This window comes from Cyprinus carpio, chromosome B7, assembly GCF_018340385.1.
Source record: "Cyprinus carpio isolate SPL01 chromosome B7, ASM1834038v1, whole genome shotgun sequence".
Taxonomy (NCBI): Eukaryota; Metazoa; Chordata; class Actinopteri; order Cypriniformes; family Cyprinidae; genus Cyprinus; species Cyprinus carpio.
Window position 1 is genome coordinate 22,641,776 of NC_056603.1, and position 20,079 is coordinate 22,661,854.

Sequence of the window (20,079 nt, forward strand, 5' to 3'; positions counted from 1 at the left end):
CACTGAATGCGAGCATACATCAGTAACACACTGCAGTGTGTCTGAATTCTCAGCAATCTCTGCTCATAGCTTTTAAAGAAGATTCAGATCTCAAGTGATAAGATTAAGACTTGATTCATGTCTGGTATTAAAGGTTTTGTTGTGATCAACAGCATCACCAGGTCTTCAGGTTTATGAATATTAAAACTGCATTAGATACAATAAAATGTTTCTCGTGTTTTTATTTTATGTTTATACTGAACCACAACATTCAAAATCTGATCACAGTGCAATAAATAAATGTATGTCCTTCATGATGAACTGAGTAATTAACAAATAATGTACTGTACAAATACTTTATTTGTTTTTTAAACATCAGATAATAAAATGATAATAAAACTCATAAGGCCCTTAATGGTTTAGCTCCTGCGTACCTAACTAGTCTTCTATCACGCTACAACCCATCACGCTCTCTAAGGTCACAAAACGCTGGACTTTTGATAGTACCTAGGATAGCAAAGTCCACTAAAGGAGGTAGAGCTTTTTCGCATTTGGCTTCCAAACTCTGGAATAGCCTTCCTGATACTGCTCGGGTTTCAGACACACTTTCTCTGTTTAAATCTAGATTAAAAACACACCTCTTTGGCCAAGCATTCAAATAATGCATCTCATAATTTTGGACTGCAGTTATATCTGATAAAATGTGCATTATTACTCTTTAGCTTGGGTTAAACTAATTAATTTTACTTGGCTGGACAGCAGCTACGCTAATTATGTCTCTATTTGTTTCTCTGTTTTGCCACGGATTTACACAAGCTCCAGTCTGGATCCAGAACACCTGAGATGAGATGATGCCACCCCCCCTCAGAGGACCTCAGATGATGCTAACCCAGAGACAACAATACAGAACTACCACATTTTGCTATAAGTTTGATGGCATAATTGCTGTTAATAGTGTTAATTGTCTGTTTTTTTTTACGTCTTTTATTGATTTTTCCGAACATTTCTGTCGTATGCACATAAACTGACAGTCACCGCTGATAAGCTACTACTAAATATTGTAGAAACGTAATTTTCTGTAAAGTTGCTTTGCAATGATTTGTATCGTAAAAAGCGCTATACAAATAAACTTGAATTGAATTGAATTGAAATACAATGCCATGACTAATAGATTTTTTTTTTTTTTTGGCTGTTGCAATATACATGTTTAGTTTAATATGTAGTTATTGACTCAAATCTATTTGGGGAAAATATAAAAGCAGAAATTCTCTAATTTGTGACCACACATTGTAAGTGCAATTTATCCTAAATCCATATCTCTGGTCACAGCCATAATATTTTTACAACTGCTTTTAATATTTTTAAAAGCACTTGTAATGGAGGTAATTACTCAATATTAATTTATTGTTTATTGAGCTGTTGTATTCAAAATAAAATCACTCTTGAAATCATGCTGTTTGTATGAATATGAAAAGCAAGATACTTGGAGCAACAGCAGTAGTTTGAGTTTTTTTTTTTTTTTTTTTTTTTTTTGATGGTGGGTGATTCCACAGATGGCAGGAAGGGTTGAGAATGAGAACAGTTTGTTCAAATTTTACAAACCAACACTACCCCCTTTCTGTGTTTACATACATGACGTAAGCAAGACATTTCTCAACAAATGTGGCCCAACAGCTCTACAGTGAAATTCAGTGTTTTAGATTTAGGAATATGGTAGGTCTACTGAACTTTTGGAAACTATTTGTTCTCACATCTATTCAATAAAAGATAACTATTACTATAAATTCATGTTTTATTTACACTGTTATATTTAAAATAGCAAATGAAGACATCAAAAATGTATCATCCACACTGGTTTACAATTAATAAATCAGTGTAAATAATCCATTATATCTGAAAACAAAGTCACACAGTCAGTCAGGCCAGAGAAAAATCAACTGACAAAAGGTTTTATGTTCTCTATGATTGAAAATTTATTGGCGATTCAAGTAAGCACAGAAGTCAACACCATCCATGATACTTGAGTCAACTTTCATTGTAGTGTAGGCGACATGTCTGGGTGCTGAAGACACATTCTGTTGTTCCTATGAATGAGAAAACCATATATATAACAGTTTACATATATAACATTTTAATGTGCTATGTTCAACAACCTTCCACCAAATGTAATGTGTTTTTTGTAGTTCTTTTGTAAGTATTGCATGAGTTCTGGAACAAGGATGAGAAAAATGTATGTGTGTGTCGTTACACTCACAGCACTGGTAGAGCCTGTTGATTCGGATGATGTCATTCTGGCTCATCTCAGTAGATGTGCCCAGCGCTGCATTATTGTCAGGAATGGGAACCATGGTGGGGAGGCCATTCTTGGAGAAAGCGTATCTGACAGAGCGAGTGACAGATGCAGTCAGAAGACAGTGTTACACCAGAGAAACAGCATCCTTATACTGTAAGCTCCCTCACCTCTCATACTGCATCACAGAGCTGTAGTCATAGGGAGTTCCCTGGTTTAGGGTGTTGATTTTGTCGAAGTTGTACTTCATGTCTGATAAACAAACAAAACATTAATCTACTAGATGTGCACTACAGTACTGAACTAATCGCTACATGTATTCTTCAGAAATGAGTTCGTTATTAACAATGTACCATCCCTGATGTTCTCCCAGATGACTTGGATGTGATTGTCACGGTCGTTACGGGTCTGTTCATGGTTGAAGCCAAGAGCGTGGAGAAGCTCATGCTGGACAATGTTGTGGTAAACGCAACCATAACGGTCCAGAGACACAGTCTGGCTATAACCCTGACGACCAACGTACGAGTAGCATCTGTAAGACAAAAAAAAAAAAAAAATATTATATATATATATATATATATATATATATATATATATATATATATATATATATATATATATATATTACATAAAATATACATTTTTGCCTCATCTCTGCATATTATCTTTATCTCTTCATCATCTTGATGCACTTTTTTGAATGTAGTTTTCATTTTGATGGAAATCAGTGTCTTCCTCTGATTCTTTTTCTAAACGTGTTTGTTTGTAGTCTCAACCTTAACTTTTACTTCAGTATTTTTTACATTGTCTTGAAACTAATTCTGTGTTGGTTTGTGATGTTTTTCTGATATTGGTTGCGTTATGTACCCACTGCGAGATTCAATGCTGATATAGTCTCTCTCATTGCTGCGGGGGAAGAAGCGGATGCAGGTGCTGTAGGAGAAAGAGTCCAGACCACGTTGGATGATCTCCAGCTCACGGGAGGCTGAAAGGGCAAAGGTCAGAGCTGGCTATGGAAAGGTTCATCTTTTAATTAACATCTCACCAGGATGCACAAGGTACTTACTTCAGCAAGGATACAGAATTTGACCTACTTTTAACTTTTTATGTAAGAAGTAAAAACATATATCATTATACTAGTGACTTACAGTAGTGGTTAGCGATGACATAAGGCACATAAATCTTGCCGTCGCTGTATTTGGGCCAGAGGCAGCCATAGGAGGTGCAGGGATCAGCATTTCTCTCATTCACAGCAATGTCATCCATTAGCTTAGGCTCATCAGGTTTAGGAACTAACACATAAACAGTTCATTTGGGACCGTTTAGTAAAATAAAAAGAACAGTTGCAGCATAATGATGTGTTTTGGTGAGTATGTGGTGAGTACATACTGATGCCTCTGTTGGCTCTGTGCAGCAGTTCAGACACAGACAGCTGAGCAGACTTGTCCTCAACAACTATAATAAAAACACATCAACATGTCCACTAAGGAACCTCTACTTCAATCAGTTCATCATGTAGAAACTGTCAGCCTGCTGGAGTATTTGACTTACCAGGCTGCATGTGAGTTATGCCAGAACACCACACAAAATGGACATAGAAAAAAAAACATTGAAACATTCAGTGACATCAATGCTATCATATTACATTCTTCATTTTTATATCCATTCTTCTTTTGTTTTGTGATGGGGCAAGTACGTTATACAGCAGCGTATAAAGTATTGAACCCTCTTAACCCTAATGCTTGGTAAAATGGTTAAAGAGACATTCCATTGTATAATGACCCTGTCTAAGAACACTATGATTCTCACTATCTCTTTGCTTATCAATGGGTACCTGAAAGAATATTCTTGGTTTTAAAATATAGAATATTACCACAGAAAACACTGAGCTACACAAATACAATGGCTGGTGAAAGAATAAACAACAAGAACGCCATAGCTCAAATTTCCTCCTTTTGTATTATACAAACTCACATAACAATTGAACAGCAAAGAGCAAATATGAAAATAAAACCCAATTTAGAGGGGAAAAAAACCTGGGTAATGAAGTCAATAGTCTGTGATAACCTGAGTGCACTCTTATTTTTCAGTTCTTTTAGCAGGCCTGCATTAAGTTAGTTCGTTGGCGCGCTTAATGTTGGAGCTCATAAAATGAAGAAAGCAACAATACCTCCTGGTGTAGAGTGAAAAACCCGGATCCTACCGCGATTGTAACTCTCTTTCTCGTCAGACGATCTCCGTTTGCAAGCGGCACAGCGAGGGTTAATCAGCGTCATCCGTCCCGCATCGACAGCCAAACGGTCCCCAATGAAGAAAACCTCTGCGTCAGCCTGCGACTCTCTTCTCGATGTTGTCTTCTCTCGTCCACCAGGCAAACAAAGTGTATGCGGTCACTCCCGCGACCGTATGACAGTAACGTTACTGCAAAACCACGAGCTAATTTAGCCAGAGAGGCTAACAGGCCTAAGCTCACGTCACAGTCCAAAAAACACACACCTCCGGCGGTATTTCACTTTCCCTCAGTCACAAACACCTACGCAGAGAGCGCGGTTTCTGATGAAACAAATTATAGTCCAACTTAAAGCGTTAAGCCCACAAACTCTGTGTTAATAGCAGACTAGCCCTCGTGCTCACTCTCGTGCTCAGTTTTTCGTTTTTTTTTTCTATAGCATCCCGTTTCCGTTCTCCTCTCTCACGGGATTTCACGTAGTTCAACAGGATACTTTATTAATCACTAAATCTCTAACATTAACATATTGATTAGTGAGCTTCTCTTATGTAATGAACCATCCTTAAAACATTTTAAAGAAAACACAACTCAACTGTTAAATTACCAGGCACATCTGAACAGCATAGAAATAATTAAATGATAAATCTTCTTGCATATGCATTAAACACTTTATCAAACAAAATACAATAACCCACATATTTCAGAAATAAACAAAATAACAAAAGGACTGATATTGATCAGGTCATTACACTCTCCCCCCACCAATATAAGACATGCCCTCATGACTTGGTGCTTTAGCAATGTAAACACAACACAACATATTAGTGAGTATAACCTTAAGTGACTTACACCTGAAAGATCACTGGGCACTTATCCACTTATAAAGGCAAGAAACATATCTAGTAATAGGAGCTTTTTATGACACTTGGATGTCCTAGTGTGTCATATGTTAATATGGATGGAGCTCTTCTGACTCTCTGAGTTCTGCTGGTCAGAGTTTCAGGCTTTGTACCATCTGGTAACATTCGAGTTTCCTCATTAACAACTTCATTTCTTGGAGTCTTTTGTCTCATTTCACCTGTTTCATGTGTCCCTGTTTCTCGACTTGTCATCTCAGCAGACTCTGGTTGAGACCCTCCTTTGTCTGTTACTGTTTCCTCTGTAACCTCTTGGATTGCTTCTGGCTGTGTCACCTCTTGACGTTCAGTCACTTCATCCCACACCATATCCAGGTCCAAACTAAATGGTTCTGACATTTCTTTTCCTACTCCAGTCCTGTTAGCTTGGGCAGATAAGTCATAGCACATCTCACTTCCTTCATCCTCAGAATCTGTGTACTCTTTCCCATGACAATTATCTGGTTTTTTTCTTCTTTGTCTTTGTTCTCTGATGTCTTCGATGAAACCTTGCTTCTCTCTGACACATGGCTTAGAAGTTTATGAAGTCTCTTTCTTTTTTCTTTCGAAGGACTCTCACACCAGGTACAGGGTCAACATCAGGTGTCGGATCCAGGCATGCATTTTGTCCAAGAGGCAGGATGTGATTTCGGTGGAGAATTTTGATAGGTCCATTTCCATCTTCTGGTTTCAACCGAAACACTGGTAAGTTTGGCATCTGACTGTCCACCACATAAGGATTTGAAGCCCAGCGGTCTGCTAACTTATGCTTTCCCTGCAACCCTAGGTTCCTTATCAAGACTCTGTCTCCAGGCAACAGCTGTGAACACAGAATCTTCTGGTCATACCTCCGTTTATTTCCTTCGTTTTGCTTGGCAGCAATGGACTCAGCAAGTTCATAGGCAGCTTTTAACTCCTTTCTCATCTCAGTTACATACTTTAGGTAAGTTTCCTGCCGTGTGTCATCGCTGGATGTCCCAAAACACAAATCCACTGGAAGCCTTGCCTCACGCCCGAACATAAGGTAATAGGGCGAAAACCCAGTAGCCTCATTCGAAGTGCAGTTGTAGGCATGGACGAGGTGTCCAATGTGCTGACTCCATTTCCTCTTACTGCTTGGCTCCAGAGTCCCGAGCATGTTTAACAAAGTCCTATTAAACCTCTCAGGCTGGGGGTCTCCTTGAGGATGGTAGGGCGTAGTTCTTGATTTTTCAATCCCAAGTGTGCCAAGTACCTCATGTACAAGCCGACTCTCAAAATCTCTCCCTTGATCACTGTGCATCCTCTTTGGCAATCCATAATGGACAAAGTACTTCTCTATCAACACCTTCGCCACCGTAGAGGCTTTCTGGTCTCTCGTTGGAAAAGCTTGGGCATAGCGTGTGTAGTGATCAGTAATAACCAGAACATTTTCTGTATTGCTTGAATCGGGTTCAATGGACAAAAAGTCCATACATACAAGGTCCAGTGGTCCATCACTTTGCAAATGAGACAGCGGAGCAGCTTTCTTGGGTAGCGTCTTTCTCTTTATACAACGGATACAGGACCTGCAGTAGTCTTCCACATCTGACTTCATCCGTGGCCAGTAGAATCTATCTTTAATTAGGCCATAGGTTTTGTCAAGGCCTAAATGACCACAGTCATCATGCAGAGATGTGGTTACCATCTTCCTATACTTTTCTGGCAAAACTAGCTGAGAGCGAGGGGGTTTTCCAGGAGGACTTGTGACTCGATACATGACTCCTTTCCGTATCTTTAACTGATCCCATTCTCTCAACAACAGAGAGCAGGTTGGATGCTTTGTCTTGTCAACTCGTGTCAAATCTCCTTTGTTGAGAGCTGACCATATCTCGGCAATGCCAGGACATTCTTGCTGAGCATTTGACAGCTCGGTAGAACTCAGAATGGGCATCTCCTTTACACTCAAGGTAGACATATTACAGTAGGCTTGCGGGATAGCATGTGAAGAGGGTCCCAATTGGTCAATTGCCCTACTAGGACATGGATTTCTACGTTTATTCACTTCAGCCATCTGACACATGGCTCTCACACCGGCTGCAGATATGTCTTTCCGTTCCGGTACTTGAGTGAGCGTAGGATGTGGCCGACGAGACAGAGCATCTGCATCTATGTTTTGAACTCCTGACCTGTACTTGAGACTGAAGTCATACGTGGACAATGCCGCAAGCCAACGGTGACCTGTGGCATCCAGCTTGGCCGACGTCAGCACATAGGTCAATGGGTTGTTGTCTGTTCTCACCTCAAACTTCGTCCCATACAGGTAATCGTGCAGTTTGTCCACTACCGCCCACTTCAAAGCCAGAAACTCTAATTTATGAGCAGGGTAATGTCGCTCAGATGGGGTTAGGCTTCTACTGACGAAAGCAACAGGTCTTAACCCTTCACCTTGATCCTGGTATAACACGCCACCTAGCCCTTCTTGGCTGGCGTCCACATGTAACACATAGGGAAGCTGAGGGTTTGCAAAAGCTAACACCGGGGCTTGAGTAAGTCTCTGCTTCAACTCTACAAAGGCTGCCTCACACTTGTCATCCCACCTACTACCAAAAGGCTCTGATGGGTTCAGGTAGAGGTTATCCTTTTTTCCCTTGGATTTCTTGGCAACTGGTGGGTAACCAGACAACAGTTGGTTCAACGGATAGGCAACTTTGGAGTAATCTTTCACAAAGCGCCTATAGTATCCACAGAAACCAAGAAATGATCGCAAAGCAGTCACAGTGTTTGGTCGGGGCCATGGTGTTACTGCTTCAGTCTTCTCTGGATCGGTAGACACTCCGTCTTGAGATATAATATGCCCCACGTAAGTCACTGATGGTTGACAAAACTGGCATTTATCCAGCGACAACTTGAGACCCTCATCCTTCAAGCGGTCCAGCACCTTTAACAACCTATCCTCATGCTCTTCGAGTGTTTCTCCAAACACGATGAGATCATCCAGATATACCAAGACTTCAAGCAAGTTCATATCCCCAACAGTTTGTTCCATGATTCGTTGAAAGGTTGCTGGAGCCCCTGACACTCCTTGTGGCATCCTTTCAAATTGGTAGAAATCCGCTGGGCAGATGAAAGCTGTCTTCTCTTTATCAGAGTCACTCATGGGCACCTGATAATATCCACTCCGGAGGTCTAACACACTAAACCACTTGCTTCCATTGAGACAGGCCAGTGCGTCTTCGATCCTCGGTACGGTGTACTGATCTGGAACAGTGCGTCGATTTAGGGTCCTGAAGTCCACACACATCCTTATTTTACCTGTCTTTTTCCTCACCACCACTATAGGTGAGGCATACGGACTTCTTGATTCGGTGATGATCCCAGCATCTTTAAGCTGTGACAGATGTTGTCTCAATGCCTCTAAATCAGCAGGCGCCAGTCGGCGAGACCTCTCTCGAAAAGGTTTGTCCTCGGTGGTTTTGATAGCGTGATGTGCACTTTTACAGCAACCAGTATCAATGTCTTTGGTTGAGAAAACCTCATGTCGTTCCATCATTTTGCCCACCAATCTCTCCTTCCACTCCTCAGGGACTGGTGAATCTCCGAAGTTCAAGGAAGATGGGGTCAATTTTCCTGCTGACTCGGTGTTAGGATTTTGGCTTACAGAAGACGAGGACACCACATCTACTGGAAACAGGTGAGCAACCGGCATTCCTCTGGTCAATGTAACTTCTTTTTTCGATACATTCCTGACCAGCACAGTGATTTTCTTTGACATTACAACAGTGGGTACCTGCAACTCTGATCTGACCAAAAACTCTCCTGAAAACCTTGGATCATCGCCGGGTTCTTCAGGTGAGTCCACCAGAATGGCTTGAGCACGTGGAATCCCTTGAAACTTTGGCACACCTGTCACTCGAGCTACCCCTCCAGGGCGCACAGTAATGGGTTTACTTTGTGTGAACCACACAGTTCCTCTCTTGTGGTTGTCATCATCATCATCAGGTAGGCATTCTAACAGCTGTTCAAAAGCCCTTTTGAAAGCGGGATGAATGTGCATGCTACTGACGAAATTCTCTCCTATTCTCTCTTTACAGCTCTTCAGTAGTCGTCTCACTGTCGGTGTGTTTTGTGCCAACGAGTATGAACGCTTCACCTCTCACAACCTGGGTCAGGACACACCAACACAAGTGCATCAATAATCTCAGTCACTCCAACGTCAGCTTCCAAAAACTCCAGCTTAAGTGACAAATAGCCATCATATGGGTAATCAGCAGGACTGAGGCCCCATATCTGCAAGGCACTGATAGGTGTCAATGGCAGGTGTGTCAAGTATCTGTCGTAGAAGGATCTGTACAGCAAAGTCACTTGAGAACCAGTATCGAGTATGGCTTTAGCATAGATGCCTTCAATCTGTACTGGTACAGCAGAACTTGGCCCCACTAAGCCCTCAGGTATAGTGTCCTCCACTTTCTCATCTGGTTTAATGCACTTGGTGGAACGTGTTTTTCACCACAGGGAAGCCAGGCCGTTCCTTTACTGGTTCCCGCGGTAGTTTCCCGACTTCTTTGTCAGTTTGATGAGGCGCTTGTTGACCCTCTTGAGATTTTCTTCACCATCACATTCCCTTTTGAAATGTCCATCCTCCCCACATCTATAGCAAAATATCCCTGGTCTATCTTCCTCAGTGCCAGCTCTTTGCAAGGTTTCACTCCTCCTGTTTCTAACCTTGGCAGGGATTTCAAATTGTGGACCTTGGGTTTTTGGCGGGGATGTTACTGTAGCAGCTTTAAGGCTAATCATTTCTGCTTTCATAACAGTAATGTCTCTTCTGAGTTGTTCCACTTCAGGATCAACTTTAGTTTCCGGAGTGGTCCTGGGGACAGGAGTAACAGTCAGTGACGTCACTGGGCTTTTGACATCATTCCTACTCTGAAGCATGTCCTCTTCCTCTTGGACCTCTTTCAATAAGTCACTGAAGGTAGGTGGTTCACGCAGCTTATGTGTCATGCGAATGCGAAGGGCAATCATGTCTTGTGGCAAGGCACCTCTCACAATCTGCTCGATGCGAAGTCGATTCATTTCCAACAGCTGCACCCCTCCTTTCCTGAACACACAGTGTAACAGTTTATCTAGCCTCATCAAATAGGCGGACAGCTTCTCACCTTCACATTGAGTGTGCGTCGGAATCTAATAAGAAGATCAGATGGACTTTCAGTTGTTCCAAAAGCTGTCTCCAGAGCTTGAATGTAGTCATATGAAGTAGCAGAAGGGTTCTGTGCTCGTAGAAACCTCACTATGTCAGCAGCTGGACCTTTAAGACTTTCCACTACCCTCTGTTTTTTCACATTGTCACTGCATTGCCATTCCTCCAATAAATGCATAGTCTGCTCTGCCCAAGCGTCATACTCTTCTTCCCCACTGGGGGTGGGCCTCACACCAGAAAACATGCGGAGCTTCCTGTAACTTTGAGTATCAGCAGGTGCAGTGTTACATTTGTCCACCAGGGAACTTATGGCATTGATCAGAGCAGTGTTCATGTCAAGAGGCGAAGGTTTAAGCAAGCCTTTAACATCAGTGATAGTCTTTCCTTCATGCTTCAAAAAGGACAACAGCTTGGCTTCGAAATCTTCACCTTCCGCAAGAACAGGGAGCACATGAACAGGCCAAGGACCAGCTTTTCCAGGGAGCCCAACACAGTCAGGTATAGTCTGCTTAGTAAGATCAGTGGATGTCTGAATCAGCACAAACTGGGTTTTGGAAGCTACATCTAGACAGCGATCCACTATTTTAGCAATTCCAAAAGCTTTAACAAGACTCAAAGCTTGAAGCAGAACATCATCTGTGACATTGGCATCAAAACCACTTAACACTACTGCTTTCTCACGAGCTATTTGCTTCCTTTTACACCAAGCTTCAATCTCATCAACATCCATTTTGTGTGCTTAGAATAGATAAGTGAGAACTGGGGAATATTACAAATCTACTAATATCCCGGACGAGCCCCCAAAAATGTAACCCTTTCCACCATAGGCTCGTGATGAGGCAAGTACGTTATACAGCAGCGTATAAAGTATTGAACCCTCTTAACCCTAATGCTTGGTAAAATGGTGAAAGAGACATTCCATTGTATAATGACCCTGTCTAAGAACACTATGATTCTCACTATCTCTTTGCTTATCAATGGGTACCTGAAAGAATATTCTTGGTTTTAAAATATAGAATATTACCACAGAAAACACTGAGCTACACAAATACAATGGCTGGTGAAAGAATAAACAACAAGAACGCCATAGCTCAATTTCCTCCTTTTGTATTATACAAACTCACATAACAATTGAACAGCAAAGAGCAAATATGAAAATAAAACCCAATTTAGAGGGGGAAAAAACCTGGGTAATGAAGTCAATAGTCTGTGATAACCTGAGTGCACTCTTATTTTTCAGTTCTTTTAGCAGGCCTGCATTAAGTTAGTTCGTTGGCGCGCTTAATGTTGGAGCTCATAAAATGAAGAAAGCAACAATACCTCCTGGTGTAGAGTGAAAAACCCGGATCCTACCGCGATTGTAACTCTCTTTCTCGTCAGACGAACTCCGTTTGCAAGCGGCACAGCGAGGGTTAATCAGCGTCATCCGTCCCGCATCGACAGCCAAACGGTCCCCAATGAAGAAAACATCTGCGTCAGCCTGCGACTCTCTTCTCGATGTTGTCTTCTCTCGTCCACCAGGCAAACAAAGTGTATGCGGTCACTCCCGCGACCGTATGACAGTAACGTTACTGCAAAACCACGAGCTAATTTAGCCAGAGAGGCTAACAGGCCTAAGCTCACGTCACAGTCCAAAAACCCACACCTCCGGCAGTATTTCACTTTCACTTACGCAGAGAGCGCGGTTTCTGATGAAACAAATTATAGTCCAACTTAAAGCGTTAAGCCCACAAACTCTGTGTTAATAGCAGACTAGCCCTCGTGCTCACTCTCGTGCTCAGTTTTTCGGTTTTTTTTTCTCCCACTTCCCGTTTCCGTTCTCCTCTCTCACGGGATTTCACGTAGTTCAACAGGATACTTTATTAATCACTAAATCTCTAACATTAACATATTGATTAGTGAGCTTCTCTTATGTAATGAACCATCCTTAAAACATTTTAAAGAAAACACAACTCAACTGTTAAATTACCAGGCACATCTGAACAGCATAGAAATAATTAAATGATAAATCTTCTTGCATATGCATTAAACACTTTATCAAACAAAATACAATAACCCACATATTTCAGAAATAAACAAAATAACAAAAGGACTGATATTGATCAGGTCATTACATTTAATTCTTTAAATATTACATGAGTTAGTGTATGAAGAAATTGCATGCATCATTTGCAAACAAGTGATATATGTGTATGTGCATATATGAAAATGTGTTTTACCTTCCCCTCAGCTGAGAAAACCAGCAGGAAGGCCAACAGGCCAAAAGTAACCTTAGTCACAAACATGGCAGCCAAAGACCTGCAGAAAGAACCAGGGCACAGCTGTTTGGTAAGACATTTACAGATACTGTAAATACAGTAATGTCATATGAAACCAAAGTCTGAAATCAAATACATAGCCATAACTTGATCAAATGGTACACAACTTATTTAAGTTTTCAGTAAATATATGTTCCTTTCCACCTTTCCTACAATCTAGCAACCACATGAATGGCATTCAGCTTAAATAGACACCTCAAACATACCAATATTCTCACCCCAATCCCTCGAGATTCATAGAGCAACACGTTTTATACCCAGGTGCGAGTTTATATCACAATGTTCTTTACAAATATGGGCAAAAGAGGTAAGATTGTTTAACCTTGTTTGAAAAAGAACAGGTGTTAGATTCCCTTCATTGGAACACGTGTCATAAACAACTCTGATGAAAGCATCAGAACGTATCTGTTATTTTTGTTTTGTCCCTTCTTAAAACAATATATAATTTTCATATGTAATTTATATGGTATTTTTTATTTTAAAAGTCGATCAACATTTTAATATAAAACCAAAACAATTAACATGAAGATATGTTACAATTTTGTATTCTGTCCACCATATAGAAAAGTATTTGCAATACATTAGATTTAGGTATCTATATTATTATTATTATTATTATTCATTAATTTATTTTACTTTTATTCAGTGAGTAACAAATTTGTAGCAACTGGTCTTGTCTAAGATTCTTTTGTGTACCACAGGACTGAATGCTGTTGTAGTTTCTTTTAGTGATGCAGCTCTGGACACAGAGGTTAGATTGAGAGGAATCCAGATCATGGGAGTCTGAGAGGGTAAAGGATAAGCTGTTCAATTCACATTCACTTTGCACTGACACTATACCACAAAAATCATATAGCTGCAAACAAAACTACCAACAGCTGTGAACTATTGCTTTTACATTTGGGCTGTTGCCTTCTTTTTATTATTATTATATATATTTTTTTTTTATGTGTACGTAAACGTAAATCTGTAGCTATCAGCTCAAATCTGTGTAGTGCAAATGCAATAATATAAAAATACTTGACATTTTCTTAAAATTGTGACCACAGCAATTTTTCTGTGGCCAGATGTTCAGAGGTGGGGAATGCTCAGAACAGTACATGCTGGTATGAATAGAAACATTATCTCTAAAACATTTGAGGAAAACATGATAAACATGCAAGTGTTTTTTTTCTTCTTCTTTAGTCAGTGAGTTCAGTCTTGTGTAACCTTCAGTCTTCAATCAAGAACAGGTGTGAATTTCCCTGTCACAGTATGGTGCCTTCACATGCAGATGAATCAGAAACAGTAAGAGTTTTTACTTCATTAAGTATCCTGTCATCCTTACTTGTGTTAAATCTCCTATTATTTTCTTTGAATTTAATCATCAATTCATTTAGGTGTTATAGCTCAGATATCTAGAGAATCCTATTGAGTAACTCGCTACATACCCCTGCATATCTGGAGATGTGCTAGTAAGACAAAGCCAAATTAATGTTGTTTTCATATAAATTTAATGACAGGCATTGAATTTACTGTACTGTTATGCTGTTATGTGTGAAAGTCATTAGGAATAAGTGCTATCATACAATAACTTCAGCGTGCCCGTGCATAAGCATGAAAACTTTTTAAAATGCCCTTTTATTTACTTACAGGATAATTCTGTGAATTGTATAATGTTGTGTTTTAATAAAATGTGTATACACTTTCTGCTGTGTTCAAACATTATTTATCAATTAATTTCAAATTTTAGTTGTTTGTTCACAATACATTGACAATTGTTTGTCATTTTTAATCTGTTACTTTAGGGACAGTTGAATGAAAATTACCCAATAATTTTCTACCAAATTGATAGCCTTTAATGCAGTCAGCTGATTTTTGCAGGTACAGATGTTTGAGGGAGTCATTTAAACATTAATTTCTCAATATTTTGTCATTTCCTATATATCTACATCTGTCTTCCACAAAATCATTTTTCTTTCATATGTGTGTGCTAAGCAATGCTTCTAACCCAAGAGAAAGGATCATCTGGTCTGATGAATACTTTTACTGTATGTGACATTTATTTTGTGCACTGTGTGATACACAAATATGGGAGTGTGTGTGTGTGTGTGTGTGTGTGTTTAAAGTCTTTTAAAAACTACACAAAATATACAATATTTGTACCTTTAACATCCCTGTAAAAGCCAGACATCTTGATTTGGATAGTTTGTGGTTTATTTTATTGGATTTATTCATGTTATAATATATGATTCTCTGGTTAGATAAGAAAATAACGTGAATTTGTGTGATTAGTGAATGAATTAGGTTATATAGATTATATTTTAATTTTCTTCAAGGTATTTTATGTCATATAAAATTGCTGCTGCTATTTTTTAGAAAGTGTGGTATTGTTCTTTGTATTGAGAACATACTGTATTATGGTTATTGTATCATAGTTTTATTGATGTACATACAGTATGGATTTAGTGCTTGGTTCTTACTTCTGCATGAACTACTGATATTAATATAAAGACAAGGACACAGTAATGTTGATTGCATTCACCAGTTTTACTATTGCAAAAGGATTACCAAAAGCCAAGAATGAGAAATAGAAAAGCTTTTCTAAATTATAAATTGGTTAAAAAAACAACAACAGTTCTCTCACAGAAGCCATCAATCATAGGAGTTGAATTTTTTTTTTAACATTTTAACTAGCTTTAAAGAGCTTTTTGAGTTCACACTATTTGCAACTTTTGTTTATTTGTCACAAACTTCTTGTACTGGAACATAGTATTATCTTTATGGTTTATGTAGGCTACTGAGAGGTGTGTGATTTCAAGGATGTCTGAATGAATAAGATAGAATAAGTCAAATCATTTAACACAGTGATGGGCAAAAAGGGAAAGCTTAAAAAGATGACTGAAAATAAGATGAAGACTGTCATCAAACACATCCTTCATACAGTCTGGCAGCACTTCAACCTGAGGGGGAAAAAATAGCAATGAACATGAAAAGAAAGACAAGCATTTGTTATAAGAGTTACAGTAAAAAATAAATCCCACTGAAGAGACCACCAGACTTGTTTACGAGTTTAGCCTGAAGGACTAAAATAAAGACCATTTAGACCAGGTAAGTGTTGCTAGTGAACAGCAGGGGTATGACGGCCCATCTGCTAACCAGCATAAAACACCCAGGAACTGTGTGTAAATTCATGGTGGTCTCAGCAGAGAATCACAAATGCAAGTGACAGTAAACTCTTAACGTACTGCAGTAGAGTCTGTTAATCCGCAGGATGTCATTGCGGCTCATACTTTGAGCTTCACCAATCACAACATTCCTATCAGGAATGGGAATCATGGTTGCCTTTTTGTTCCTGGAGAAAGCTTTCCTAAAACCACACACATAAAGAAACAACAGTAAACTCTGATGAAAAAAAAAAACCGTTTTGTACAGAACTACAAGAACACTTACCTTCTATAGTGCATCACAGAGTTGTAGTCATAGGGGGTTGCCAGATTATTGGTTTCTCTTCTCATGAAATTGTACCTCTGTGCTGTTACAGTGAATATTAAAGACTATAAATGTAAACGTGGTAATTATACTGTGAAATTTTATCTAGACTACAGTTAATGTGATTAAATGTAACATGCCATATTTTATCCATTTTGTTTGATTTTAAAAATAAAATTAATATTTTTTTGTTCTTGTTGTTTCAATTTCTCAGAAGAGTTCTAAAGAAAAATACCAGGTTGGATGTTTTCATAAAGGATTTTGATGTGTTTGTCGCGGTCGCTGCGGTTCTGTTCATGATGGAACCCGAGAGCATGAAGGAGCTCGTGTTGAACAGTACGGTGATAGACACACCCATGACGCTGGAGAGAAACAACCTGTCCTCCACTTTGGCGCCCCAAATATGAATAGCAACTGTGGAACACACATAACACATCAGCAGTCGGTTTGTATATTTATGTTTTGGCAAAGCACATTTACTATATACACAGAAATGGGATAGAAAGGAGCCATAAATCAGGAGATTTACCCAGAATGAGACATTATGTAAAGATAGTGCCTCTGCCCTTCACGTGGTACGAATCGGATGCAGGAAACATCCGCAAAGGACCGTAAGCCTCTTTCAATCACTTGTAGTTCATGTGGAGCTGTGGTAGGGGTGAACTATTAATAAGATCATGTGACACTGACGAGATAATATCAAAAGTAGTGATCATCACTTACTGTACTGGCTGGAGATCACGTATGGCACATAGACTAATCCATCTGTGCTTCGGTCCCATTTGCATCCACGAGTTGTGCACGGATCTGCATTCTTGAACCCTGTTGATACGGCGATGTCTCCAAATGTGATCAAGGGCTCATCCACTCGCTGTCCTGTGTGGTACAGAATAATGCACTAAATTATATAGTCTATTGACACTGATAATATAATTGAATGAACAGGATGAAGAGGAATTTAACATCAACTGCTATACAAAAGATGTGCCTATACTATCAAATCATACAGCTTTCATACTCTTACCTGCATCCTTGTTGGACTGGATTATAGTTGACACTGACATGTCACCTTTCTTAGTGATGTAACCTGAGACATGAATCAATAAATTATTAATAAAACACTATAAAAATTACAAGTTAGCTTTTATTTTTCTTTCTGTGCATCTTACCAGTCTCCCCAGAGATCTCTTCGACTGAATCCTGTTTATGAATTTTAAACATGTATATTAGAAATTCTTGGCAAAAACAAAAAAAAAAAAAAAAGAAAAAGAAAAACTACTCTTAATGGAAAACTGTTGATGATGTAATTTTTCATTTCAGATATTATTGTCTGTTCTCACCTCAGTAGGACGACTCTGAGTGGGAACAGAGTTCAGCAGAAGAGAGACGACCACCACCAACAGGTACATGATGAGATCTTCCTGAGAAACTGTTCTGGATCAAACAGAGCTGGGAGCTATATACTCTTCTAAGAGTCTTAACTTCCTTTTATGTGCCTGTAAGATTATCAGTTATTTATTATTTTATCACAAACCCCAGTGTGCTCTGTTGCAGTGCAGGCCTGGAAGAATAAATGAGCAGACACAGAGAGTCGGTGCACTACCAAAGCATTCTCAACTTTATTAAGGAAGATGGTTAATATTTATACAAACAATATCAGCCCAGATGTCTCAGACATCCAATCAAAGTATTCAGAAGTTACATATTACCCTATATGGATAGAAATAAATATAGGTGTTGGTTTTAAGATGCAAGTAAGATGTACATGTGAGTATGTGTGTGTTGAGCATTTTAGACTGTGGTCAAGCAAGATGTGGTAAAAAAAAAAAAAAACTGTGCACATATTATCGTAATTACAGTAATTTCAGGAACTGCAGAAAGAGAATGGAATTTTAGAGTACTTCTCTTTTTAGGTTCCCAAAGAACTGGCTATTCTTATTACAAATGATGTGTATGGTGTGAATCAATGGGGTGCGGTAGTGTTTTAAAATAAGGAGGCAGTTTCATATATTTATATATATACACACACACACACACACACACACACACACACACACATACACATATATATATATATATATATATATATATATATATATATATATATATATATATATATATATACACACACACACACACACACACACACACACACATTCATGTCCCTGATACACTTAATGTTGTTACATTTTCTTTGTTAAACATTATATTAAAAAGAGAAAACAAATACAATTCTATTTTGTATTTTATTAACATCATTTTCATTAAATCAAAATACATTTCATAGTGTTTTTGTGAATATTTACATTTATTCCACAATTATAACTAAAGGCAGTAACAATTTAAACAATATTTTGGAAACACTCTACAACCAGGTTTCATTAGTTAACTACTTTAGATAACTTGAACTAAAAATGAACAATACTTCTACAGCATTTATTAATGTTAGTTAGATGCTATTTACACAAAGTGAAAACAATTATTCTATTTGCACTGTTAAAATAGCAAGATTTTCTGCTGTTTGTACTACTTATTGCAAACCTAGAGATAACAAGAACAAGCATTGTGTGAATCACGCTTAGGGAATGATGACCAAAAGTGCCATGCGAGGGAGAGGCCCTTAGGAGAGTGGACAGATATCAGGTCGGGATGGCATGAGGGTGAGGTGGGTTCAGTCTCCTGGCTTCTCTTAAGAACTTAATGATTAAACCATGCCTACCTACAGACTGGCTGCCAGAAGAGCGTGATTCGCTGCAATGGCTGCAACGTATACTTTGAGCACATGATGGACGATACATCACAGAAGGATGGGTCTTCATCCTCAGCGGCACACCAGTCATATAATACAGACCATTTGACGGAATAGAGGCATCTTGCACATGGAGCTTTAGTTTCTGAAACAGTGTTGGCTACCTTCACTGGGAGCTGCAAATGCTCCCATTGAGGGATAAGAGATGGAGGCTCCACATCTCGGGTTGGGGGTGCCATAGGGATCCTCTCGTTTGGGAGAGAAAGTCCTTCCTCAGTAGGATCTGCCAAGGAGCCGCCACTGACAACTGTACCAGTTCAGGGAACCATGATTGGTTCTGTCAGAATGGTGCCACTAGAAGGACTGAGCACCTGACCTATCTAACTTCTCTCTAAAATCATCTGAACCGTGTAGAGGAGACACACTGCCCCAGGACCACATGTGCACTCCTTGATTCAATTTGCCCAGCATGTGCACTGCCTTTAAGGACTTCTCCCTTCAGTGTGCCCACAAGAGGTGGCACCTCACCATTCTGTAGAGGCACCATGGCCTTAGACCTCTCTGGTGAATTATAAAGGCTACCATAGTCATGTTGTCCGGTTTTGAGTACCAGAAAAAACACCATCCTTTCCAGGCAGTTGACATGCAGGTGCTGCTCCAGGCTGGACCAGGATCCAAACACCGTCTGCCCTAGCACAGTGCCCCCCAACCTGAGTTGTAGACATCTGTCATGACTACCTTTCTTCTGGAGGTCAGTCCCAGTTGGACGTCTGCCTGGTACAGGCATGGGGCCTTCTAAGGGGCAATGGCTCTAAAACAGCAATGGGTCACCGTCACTTATGTCAAGCACGGGATGGGACACAGGCTTTCAGCCAGTATTGTAGGGGCCGTTTATGGAGCAGGCCCAGTGGTACCACAGAATATGCAGTTGAAAAGCCTCTAATTTGAACACTGAATGATCAGTGAGCATTATTGCATGAGCAGG

The 20,079-nt window shown here is 39.6% G+C and overlaps 2 protein-coding genes across 3 annotated transcripts; both read right to left on the reverse strand.

Annotated features, from left to right (window-relative positions):
* Nucleotides 1-1,927: 1,927 nt before the first annotated feature.
* Nucleotides 1,928-13,182, reverse strand: LOC109096905 (low choriolytic enzyme-like). 2 transcript variants are annotated; one of them, XM_042727949.1, is made up of 10 exons: nt 13,081-13,182; nt 12,776-12,854; nt 3,821-3,824; nt 3,659-3,724; nt 3,418-3,561; nt 3,137-3,254; nt 2,623-2,801; nt 2,440-2,521; nt 2,234-2,358; nt 1,928-2,063 (listed from the first exon to the last, which is right to left on the reverse strand). In XM_042727949.1, coding segments are annotated over exons 2-10 (786 nt in total). In that variant the 5' UTR covers nt 12,842-12,854; nt 13,081-13,182; the 3' UTR covers nt 1,928-2,061. The 2 variants fall into 2 exon arrangements, with proteins under 2 accessions (XP_042583883.1, XP_042583882.1); XM_042727948.1 differs by having other exon boundaries at nt 13,093-13,127.
* A 2,202-nt stretch (nt 13,183-15,384) lies between these two features.
* LOC109096904 (hatching enzyme 1.2-like) lies at nt 15,385-17,966 on the reverse strand. The gene is made up of 9 exons (XM_019110589.2): nt 17,686-17,966; nt 17,515-17,545; nt 17,370-17,432; nt 17,069-17,221; nt 16,875-16,992; nt 16,581-16,759; nt 16,307-16,388; nt 16,102-16,223; nt 15,385-15,816 (listed from the first exon to the last, which is right to left on the reverse strand). The coding sequence occupies exons 1-9, from the start codon at nt 17,752-17,754 to the stop codon at nt 15,812-15,814; spliced, it is 822 nt and encodes a 273-aa protein (XP_018966134.1). The 5' UTR covers nt 17,755-17,966; the 3' UTR covers nt 15,385-15,811.
* Nucleotides 17,967-20,079: the final 2,113 nt, after the last annotated feature.

What these genes read in the sequence shown, in the direction of transcription:
- LOC109096905 (XM_042727948.1), bottom strand. Translation starts at nt 13,112, where the DNA reads ATGAATCTCGAGGGATTGGG. An exon ending in ATGAATCTCGAGGGATTGGG is followed by an intron (nt 12,855 to 13,092) that starts GTGAGAATATTG and finishes TTCTTTCTGCAG; the next exon opens with GTCTTTGGCTGCCATGTTTG. An exon ending in CAGAGCCAACAGAGGCATCA is followed by an intron (nt 3,562 to 3,658) that starts GTATGTACTCAC and finishes TTTATGTGTTAG; the next exon opens with TTCCTAAACCTGATGAGCCT.
- LOC109096904 (XM_019110589.2), bottom strand. Translation starts at nt 17,754, where the DNA reads ATGTACCTGTTGGTGGTGGTCGTCTCTCTTCTGCTGAACTCTGTTCCC. An exon ending in CTCAGAGTCGTCCTACTGAG is followed by an intron (nt 17,546 to 17,685) that starts GTGAGAACAGAC and finishes ATTCATAAACAG; the next exon opens with GATTCAGTCGAAGAGATCTC. An exon ending in AGAGATCTCTGGGGAGACTG is followed by an intron (nt 17,433 to 17,514) that starts GTAAGATGCACA and finishes TTCATGTCTCAG; the next exon opens with GTTACATCACTAAGAAAGGT.